Source organism: Cyprinus carpio, chromosome B8 (genome assembly GCF_018340385.1).
Source record: "Cyprinus carpio isolate SPL01 chromosome B8, ASM1834038v1, whole genome shotgun sequence".
Classification (NCBI taxonomy): domain Eukaryota; kingdom Metazoa; phylum Chordata; class Actinopteri; order Cypriniformes; family Cyprinidae; genus Cyprinus; species Cyprinus carpio.
The window spans coordinates 26812985-26823405 of record NC_056604.1 but is presented as its reverse complement, the minus strand read 5'-3'; the positions used below and the strand labels follow the sequence as shown (position 1 = coordinate 26823405).

General features: G+C 38.8%; 1 protein-coding gene across 7 annotated transcripts in view; it reads right to left on the bottom strand.

The window, feature by feature from the left end:
- Positions 1–2349: 2349 nt before the first annotated feature.
- LOC109094638 (1-phosphatidylinositol 4,5-bisphosphate phosphodiesterase eta-2-like) overlaps positions 2350–10421 on the bottom strand; it is a 114860-nt gene continuing 106788 nt past the window's right edge. For 6 of the 7 annotated variants that reach the window (XM_042730311.1, XM_042730309.1, XM_042730310.1 and 3 more), the window contains 2 exons: positions 8850–9180; positions 2350–5084 (listed from right to left, as the gene is read on the bottom strand). In XM_042730311.1, coding sequence (XP_042586245.1) covers positions 3484–5084; positions 8850–9180 — 1932 coding nt within the window. In that variant the 3' untranslated portion in view covers positions 2350–3483. Of the gene's footprint in view, positions 5085–6489; positions 6520–8849; positions 9181–10421 lie in introns of all 7 variants that reach the window. The other variant, XM_042730314.1, reaches the window with a different exon arrangement.

Here is a 10421-nt window from a genome sequence, read left to right as displayed (position 1 = left end):
AACAATTTCCAGTCAAAACTGGCACTGTGAAAATGAATGAAAAAAAATGAACAGAAGATCTTTTGGTCTGAGAAGTAATTGGACATCTAGTGCGGGGCAAGGCTTTATTCTGTGACATTTTTTCTCAGCAGGAGTTCTCTGTGCAGGGCTAAGGGGCTGGAAAGGGTGAAGCCATTCTTCTCAGAATGGGCCAGAATTAAAGCACAGGGGGCAACATCTTTGAACAGAGCTCCCCTGCATTTTCTTTATCTCGATGTCAGCTTTAAAGACGCAATTTGCAATCGCTCAGACATCACCAGTCATGCTCTGATACTAAACTGAATCTAGTCAGGGTTATTATATTACTGATATTTACAGTGGCTATATCTTGACAATTACGTAACACGTAACACATGTAAATGTGATTGCACTAGAAGGATTGCAAATGTGCTCCCCCTCCCCCACGATCCAAAGACATGCGGGACAGGTAAAATGGTGACCCTGAATTGCTCTTATTTCTGGATGTGTGTTTTCCAGCACTCCCGTGACCCTGCTTGAGCTTTGAGTATACTTAGATACAGTCCTTGTGACACTTTCTCTGCATGACAAGGAAATGCATGGATCTGGGAGCCATGCAATACAGGCATATATTCTCTGCAGACGCTCAAAGAAAAGTCAGTGAATAGCTGGATTTAACTGTTTGAGTACTTTAATAATCTCTAAAAAGGCCTAATCCTGTTTTATAACCCAACAGAACGGACCCTGACGTGGTACATGGTAAATTTCAACCTCTGCAGCATGGCTTTCTTTCGTGCTATATGAAAAGTTAGTCTTATGAGCTTGGTGTATAGTCCTTTTCCATTTTATACAGCTAAAATGAATCAGTTTGGTCACACTTTATTTTAAGTTACAATTCTCGCCATTTACAAACCATTAACTTTGACTTTTGCATCAGTAAACTCCCAATTTCCTGCTTATTAATAGTTAGTAAGTTTGTTATTAAGTGTAGGTGTTGGGTAGGATTAGGGATGTAGAATATGGTCATGCCGAATATGTGTTTTATAAGTACTAATAAACAGCCAAAATGTTAATAATAGGCATGCTAATAAGCAAGTTAATAGTGAGAATTGGTCCCTATACTAGTCTTACCATCAATTTCCTTTTCTAAAGCAAATACAGAAATATAACAACAAACACAGAGTATTAATAATTTATTTATAGCATATCACTACATAATGCTTATTTATACTTTTGAATATGCTCTTGCATCTGTTTGCATGCTAATATTTCTCGTTTCTCTTGCATTATTGAAGCTTTTTCACCTGTTTGCCATCTATAACAATGTCTTACCCTCCAAACTATGTTCTTTTGTTCATTCTACTTCTTTCTTATTATTTATCAGTATGAACCTGTGCCTAAAAGCCAGCAGTATCCCAGACTCCTCTTCTCAGTGTCGCAGATGAAGCTGGTGTTTGGTGAGTCTTGCAAACTAGAGACTGTGATACTTCTTGTTGAGTCTGGACTGCCAACTGGCCTGTATTTTTTTTTTTTTACATCTCTGACAAGTACTAAAATAATGAACTGCTCTTAACATACTAGGATGGTCTTTTCTTTGCACTACTTATCATCCAGTTTTGTGGTTAAATAAATATAGAAACTTAGATTAAAACACATTACCCAGATTTCAACTTAAGTATAACTCAGTGAGTTGTATAACTTAAGTACAACTCACTTTGTACACCCCTGAAAACGACCAGTAATTTTACATAAGAATAGCCAAGAACGCAGATTTAAACACCTAGCAATATTATCATACAGACACTCATCAATGAGCTCCTCTTCTGCTGGTTTTACTGCAATCTCTACCTCAATTATCTCACGCCCACATCAGTCTCTAAGAAGGGGCTGCTTTAAATTAAAACGCTACCAATTATGAAAAATATCAACTTGTGCTGTAACTTTAAATCATCAGTCATGCTCTACTGCCACTGTCAATTTTAACTTGCTCAGTATATTCATAAAAACCTATAAAATTAAACAAAAACTATTGATTTAGACTGATACTAGAATAATTGAACTTAACACATCACAAAAAAAATTAAAACAAACCTAAAAATTTAACTATAACTCAAATAAAAACTAAGAATTTAGCTTAGAAGAAATCTGCATTTCATAAAGCATACTTGAAACTGGAATTTAATAGGATGGTCCTAAAGTCATGATTGTCTTTGATTCTTTGACTTTGATTTCACCATGTCCCATACAGTCAAATAGAAGAATATTAAGAAAGATGATATATCTTCACGGCTTGGAAAGTGAAAGACTTGTGTTTGTTAACTTTAGATACAAGAATACAGTAAAAAAGAAGTATGTAATTGGTAAAAATTTATTCCCCTGTTACTGAGTAGCATTCTTAAAAAAAAAAAAAAAAAAAAAAAGGAAAAAAAAAAAAAACCCAAAGGTAATAAAAGGTATTAGTATACTTGACAATGACATTGAACAACATCTACATAACTGCTTACCTAGACTCTAATAGACTGTACATTTTTAAATCATAAAATCTTTGAAACATAAAAATACAGTAGACCACAGGAGAAATATTGAAATCAAGTGACAAACAATACAATTTCAAAAGGTAAGCTACTGTACATAAAGTGAAGATATGCAATTTGTATATGAATTACCGTATTTTTAGCGCTACACTTCATTAGTCACTAACTCAACTAAAGAACATACTGTAAGTTGTAATTTTACTAAATTAAAAACTAAAACAACAGAACATAGCAGTCATTGATATTACTTTTTAAAAATAGTTTCAAGGGACAATAAATTATTGTGACAAATACATCCCATGCTTGGTTACAAAATTTGCTCTCATACCATTAACAACACAAACAAATGCATTTGTATTTTGGCTGCAGACTAATAAACATCTCAGTCCAGGGAATCACTGTGGTGAATCAGTAGTGCTTACATTTTTATCTATTGCTGCAATAAGCTGCATCTTAAAAAAAAAAAAAAAATACAGTACTACAAATGCCACAGGCATAATCTAATTTAAGAATGTTTGTAATAATTTCTACATGCAATCTTGTAGATTTTAACACACGTTTTTAAAAAATCCTCTGGCTTTGCACCTTTGGCTTTTTTTTTTTTTTTTTTTTTTTAACATGCATGCACATTTACAAATAATTTGTACAAACTAGCAAACCGTTGCATCCAATTTAAAGATTAAAGCTTAGCATCTCATCCCCTTTAACGGCTCATTATTCAGGGTTGGGAGCAGGTCAACAATGGGCATTAAAAAAAAAAGACTGTGTGCTTTCCAACTTTTACCATCAAGCCAGAATGTAAGGTGTATTACAGTAGGTGCAGATAAGAAATGTTTGACTGCTCAACATGTTTGGAGTATCTTAATGAGTGATAGGTAGAGGCTGGTCACCTTGTGTCCTCTTGCTCCCCAAAAAAACAAAAACAAAAAAAACTCAACACTCTTTCGTCCTTTTACAGCCGGAGCATAAAGAAGATCTCATTGTCCGGGCTCAGAGGGCTTTGTTGGGGTGGTCCTGGTGGAAGCTGGCTCAAAAGATCCAAGCTAACACAGGGACTGTGGGCTACACTACAAGCTCCTTCAGGATTGCCACGCTCTTCAATGGGGCCCCCAGACGTCCTAGTCAAGCTTTGCAGCCGCTGCCTCTCTTGGGCCTGCCTGGCTCGGTTAGCGATGTATCTCACCCGGCTCTGGCTCCGTGAGGAACTCCTCTGCAAAGGGGGCATCTCCTCCTCTTCCTGTCCCGCTTCGGAATCGTTCCTGCACTGAGCAAAGTCTTTGCTAGTGAGGGGCTCCACATCGGTGAGCCTCTTGAGCTGCTCCGTTAGGTCATTCTGGGGCTTTCTAAGAGTTTTCCCTAGTTGACGGCTTGGCCTCACAATGAAACTACGGCTAATGCTGCGATACTTGCTCTCAAAATGACAGACAATGTCGTCTGAAGTGAGATCTCCAAGACTCTTGGATTTGGAGCTGCTGTCCATGTCTTTTGCCGAGGGGATGGTTGACCTCTTAGAGCCAGCAGAAGCTGCAAGAGTGGAAGACTGCTTTAAGCCCTCCATGTATAACCTGCTCCACGTGTGGCGCCTCTGCATGGGCCGGATGGGGTCTTTCTCTGCAGCCAAAGGCCTGGGTTGTAACTCATCCTCTGGCTCGCACATCTCACCATCCCGCAGGTTGGGGTTGGACTTGCTCTTGCTGACGAGTGAGACGTTGCGCGCTACAATGGCCGACCGAGGCTGACTGGTCCTGTTCGCCAACGATACTTGGTTGTCCGAGAAGTCCCGGGCTGCACTAAGACAGGTTAGGCTCTTTCTGGAAAGGTTGGGCAAGGACAAATCAATCACAGTGTCATTGGACGATATGCTGGAAGACGATGACACGCTATCCCGATGGCTGCTGGGGTCGAGTTTGCTCCAGAGCCTGTCGTTTAAAGTGGCGTCGATAGAGACTTCGGGGACCACTGATGGGCCGTCTGTTTTTATCACTGCCTTCATTTGTCCTTCACTTTTGGTCCTTCTGACTGGGGTCCTCAGTCCCGTTTGCATGCTTCGTCCAATGTCTCTGTCAAACACGCCCTTCAACTCCTGCATCATTTGAGAGCTCTGAGTGGCGGTTGTTTCCTTTACGGCATCTGTCTCTGTCTGTCGTGTTTTTATTTCAGGATTGTTGGGATCAGTGACTGCTTTTTGCACATCCTCCTGGTCTGGCAATGGGGGCGTATCACATCCGATGTCAAGGTAATTGGTGGAAAGTGAAGAGATGATGTGGCTGTTCCCAGAATCCTTGCCACTGGTGCTATATGGACCAATACACTGGGTTAGTGCAAATGATTTCCGAATGTCCTCATTATTTTTCACAGGGCTGAGATTTTCCCCATTGGAAGATGTTGTTATTGCTGTGGATGGTGAAGACAATGTAGTGGAGGGACAATGTGGTGAGGTATCCAGAGGGGTTTGTGTGGAGGACAAAGGACTGTTCTCCTGAAATTCCTCAGTAGTGGATCCCGGACATGAGGTGTTCAAGGATGGAGTTGGACTCTGCACTTCAGAATTTTCTGAAAGCACATGTGAAGCAGAAAAAGTGAGTTATACATTAAACAAAACAGTAAAAAAATACAATTAGGTATAGTATAATGACAATTAAGCACACACACACACACACACACACACACACACACACACACACACACACGACTACATAAAATGTATCATGAATGCCAACAAGACCAACAATATACAGCAATATTTTTTGCACATGAATGAAATAATGCCTTTTTGCATAGCACATTTACAGCAAAACAAAATGAAAAATAAAGGTGAAGTGTGTATTTTATGTTGGCTACCACTTGTTTAACTAATTATTGTCTGCTGTTGCTGTTGTCAAAACAATATTTGGATTGACCCACACTGACATGGTATTTATACTTTTGGGTGAAATCAATCTACAAATGCCTTAAAGTTGTCTCTGCATATTAAACTTGGATAGGAGTTTGTATGATGAAAAGTACACACTTCAGCTTAAAGCACAATTCAACAAAACCACATATTTGGAAACATATAACATGCTTTTTGCTATAATTGGTTCCGTGTGTTGCATTTAAATAATAACATAATACAATATTATAAAAAAAATAAAGAGACAAAAATGCATGTATTAATTAAAGATATAAATTATATTTGGTATATACAGCAGGATCCATCAAAGGTGAAAAAGTAAATGCAAGTAAACAAAACATAAGGTGAGCACAAAGGCTGGGGATTCAGGAAAACAACGCTCCATATCTTTTCAACATCACATTTTCGTCATTCCTATGTTACTTCCACTGTTCTCCTGTTCTGTACTGTGCATTAGTATTGTGTAAACAGAAATGCTTTAAGGCTTTATTACATTTTTTTTTCTTGTGATGGAAATCCCTCTCTCATTGACGGGAGATTAATAATCCAATGGAATTCAAGTCCAAATGCAAATATATATTTTTGTTCTCATTTTGTCATCTGCAAAACAAATATCATAAGTCTGATCTTTTTTAAAGAAAATAACACACCTTTCCTCAAGTAGCATGATTTGATCAGACTTAAATGGTCAGACTTGAACCAGTGAACCAGTTCTCACTTTAACTAACTAACTAAGTAACTAACTAACTAAGTAACTAACTATTATCTACAACTTTTGCCTCAACAAGCAACTTATTTGCTGCTTTTAGGTATAGGATTGGATTAGGGGATCTAAAATATGGTCATGCAGAATAAGGCATTAATATGTGCTTTGTGAGTACTAATAAATGGCAGAAATATAAATATTTACACTTTAGATCAACAAATGCTGTTTATTTGAACATGTTCAGGAAAGTGTATGATGTTGAATAAAACACAACACACATCATGATGAAAAAAACATTACATAATCTCACAGAACAAACAAAGAGCTTGATTAAAATAAAATGCTGAAAATCTTTTTACCTGGTAATTGGTCAGCCCCTCAGTTTTGCACTAAGGATAGAAAGCATGCAAGAAGGAAGGAACAAATAGGTGTTTTAACAGGTTAAGTGCAGATTGAAACAGAAGGACAGTGCAAAAGGGAGGGAGATTGGTACAAAACATATATGCTTTGTTCTAATATGGATTTATAGATACACGATAAAGAATGGGTGCATGGGAAGGTAGTGTTTAAAGATCAAAATAATTATGAGTATTAAGAGGGTTTAGCACCATCCTCATTAGGAGCTGAGAACCTACGATGTGGATGATACCTTTAGGAATAGGAAAATGCAGCTGCACACACTCATTCATAAGTCATATGATAACCCCCCAACTCCCAACTCCCAACCCTTAAATCAACATGCAAGAATGTAGTTAGCCAATATTCCCCATGTAGAAATCCCGTGATTTCAAGACCTGCCCCAGTGGTAAAAGCTGAGCATCTGGTTTGTATTTACTCAAGTGCGTGGGGCAGAAACACATCCTCACTCCTTACAGAAGAGTCTTGTGACTCTCACAGTCTTGTGACAGCACTAAAATCAGTTACATTGCTGCATTAAACAGATAAAAACATACAAAACATGCATAGTTTTGGTAGGAGTGTCCCCAAACCCACAAATTTTGATCAATGAATTTCAATGACCTTTCCTTTCATTCATGATTATTGGATTTTTTATTTTTATTTTTTAATATAGTATGTATGTTTATATACAGTATGAGTTATATTTACTATATTATATTCACCATTATTATAACATTTTATTAGTTTCCAGAGGACCCAGTAATAGCCCCCAAAAAGAGATTTTCATTGCTCAAAGGTTGAATCTATATATTTAGATATATTTAGTGGACTTTTCTTTTAAGTATCAAAGTATCTTCGTTTCAGATGTTTGCCCTATTCCTTAGAACCCATAGAAACTAATTGCAGACTTTACACAACAATTTAAAACATTGTTGAGATCTCCAACAGTAATCTCTGTCCATTTAATGGAAATAAATTTTCTTTTTAATGGAAGGCTGTTTTTTCTTCTTCAGTATTCTTAAAAGTTAATTAGGTTTTCCTAAGGAAATTACAGATCATTTATCATAGTAATTAATATACGTGTTGGCACAACCTTTCTCTATGATCATTTCCTAAAACAATTACTTCAAAATCACAAAGAAGCATTAATGGGATGCCCTCATTGTGTCAGTTAATGATGCCCCTCTGTCACAATGCGGCTACATTTGCATTTAAAATCTGGTTTCAGGATAATGATTTAAGGACACAGAAACTAAGAGGAAATGGTGCACATTAAAACCAGTCAATATCAAACAGTAATGCTTAATATGTAGAATTCTTGTTTCTGTGACAGGATCCCATTTATGTCATTGCCCAGTTCTAGTGTGGATCCACCTTCATTGAGATGCACACCATCCACAGGGTCTTTGAAGGGTATTTGTTGGGTTCCATCACAACCTACTGAAAACTATCCTACTGAGGCACTGGGACATTCTAACAATTAAAATCCATCTAACTACAAACACCTTACCAGTGAAAAACAAGGGGGATTTACTGCGGATCTCCTCCATTTTCTGAGCGAACAGAGCATTCATCTCGCGCTGCAGTGTCCCTGCGGCCCGCTTTCGGTTCTCCATTCCTCGCGTTGGGAATATGGTGGGTAGATCAAGACTGGCCAGACTGTCACAGCTACTAGAGTCGCTATCAGACAATCTTTTGATGTCATTCACAGATCTAGTCTCGTTGTAGTTGCTGCCATAGTTGGGTGGGGCAGGGCATTGGCGACAAAGGTTAGTTTTACTGTCTGGAATTGGAGGAGGTGGTGTGGATGGGGACCGAAAGAGTTGGCGCGGTACGCTACATGAGCGATCATTTCTGATAGTGGGGTTCTCAGTGGGGTTGAGGGATTGTGCAGCCAGTGTTTGTCTGGCCTTGACCCTCGATCTAGGTAAAGGTACAGGCTTGGATAGAGACTGAGGATCTGGTTTGGGTTTTGAGTCAGTTTGGGCCAAGGCTTGTGGTTTGAGAATGGGCTCTGGCTGAACTTGTCTGGAAAGTGTTGGAGACCGAGACACCCTTTCAGGTCTGGGAGCAGGTTTGCACTGGGAATCCTTCCTCTCCAAGTCTGGACTCTCCTTGGAGCCAATTATACACTTTATGCAATTGGAAGTCATCCCAACCCGCCCAGAGCTGTTGATAGCAACACGGGCAAATACTCCTGGCTTCTCATCCAATGGATCCTGGAGTCGCAGCTTGTTGGCTCGCTTCAGCGGTTCGCTCATTGAGCCCCTGTTTCGGTATTGTGTAGCACGGGGCTCAGGATAAAAGAAAGTACTCTTACCTTTACTGTCGTCAGGGTGAAGCTGCCCGTTGGTGCCGTGACCCCATGATTTTGCAGATGCAGTATCTCCGTTGTGGTGGACAGGTGGCCCCTCTTCCGATTCCCGCTCCTCACTGGCACCCTCCGAGCTGCAATCTTTTGTGTCAATGGAGATCTCAGGGAAGCCCCTCTTGACTTTGGGTTGGCCCTTGGTGGGGGCACTGGCTGTGCGGCGCAGAAGGTGAGCACCGAAGGTGCTCTTACGGTTGAGCAGAGCAGCAGCATGGCTGTCGAGAGATGCCTGCTTTGGGTTTCTGTGAAAGAGTCCTTTTATACCACTGACTGCTCGAACCTGCAATGGGACATTGGAAAAATCAGTAGGCAATATGAATCTAAGACAAATTGAATCATCTAAACAAGATGTAGTGTAGAACCTAAACTAGGTTAAATCGGCTTTCATAAATTCTTCATCGAAACAATTAACCAAGAAAAAAACTGCCTACCAAACCACTCTGATATCTTGTGCCCAGCTGGAAAAATAACTTAAATCAACTTAAAGTGTCCCTTTAAAACCAAGCCAGGCTCATTGGAAATACATGTTTGTTGCGAGGTTTCTGCAATATTGATATTATGTACCTTATTGCACATTTTGTGGCAGTTTCAAAGTGAAATGTCCAGTGAGTGGCGCTAAAATGAGCAATCAATTTGTGACCATGGCCACGTTTTTAGAATGTTTCTTCAGGTACATATTGCGGCGGTTCAGAATTAAAATCTTGGTAAGTGTCACTAAAAGGTTAATGAATGTAAAAGTGATATAAAAATGAATTCGTTGATGCAACCATGCTATTTTAACTTACGGGAGTTTGACCTGTTTTGTCAAACTGCATTTTCACAGGATTTATACTGGAGCGCTTCACAGTGCTGTATCGGGTGAGCTACCGAGCAAGCCTACTGTATTAGAAAACTCATACATATGAAGCATGCAGTATATGTGACGATAATGTTCAAAAGGATCAGTTTTCAAATCTCGCAGCATGTTAAAACTGTCAAGTCAAAACATAATATTGTGCAAGGAATTGTGCAAATATTAGGTGTTCTTAATCAAATAGGAATGTTTTTTTGAGTTTTGCAGAAATGTAGAGGAACATATTTCCAATGAACCTGGGTAGTTTAAAACCATAAAACCAGAATAGCCTGACAAGAGCTGCTTTTCCCAAAAGCATTGTAAGCCAACGATTTCTACAATCTACAGAAGTTTATGACACTTTTGGAAAATGCAGTCAAGCTTAGTGGCCATCTAATCTCACTGGAGTGGTTTAAGATTTTCAGCATAGCATAATCTAATGCAACAACTTAAACAGTGTTACCATTAGAAATCAGTGACAATTTAAATGAAAAATGTTATCACATATGTAGAACAATTTGGAATCAACAGATAAATTTTGGGTTATTAACACAGACCTTTAAACATGAAGATGCGGACAGTGTTGGGAATTTGTGGTGGTAGTGTTAATAACTATGAAATGGGAATAAATGTCAAGTGAAAGGTGACAGGACATTAATGCCCAACCATCTCTGATTAAAAAAATGACT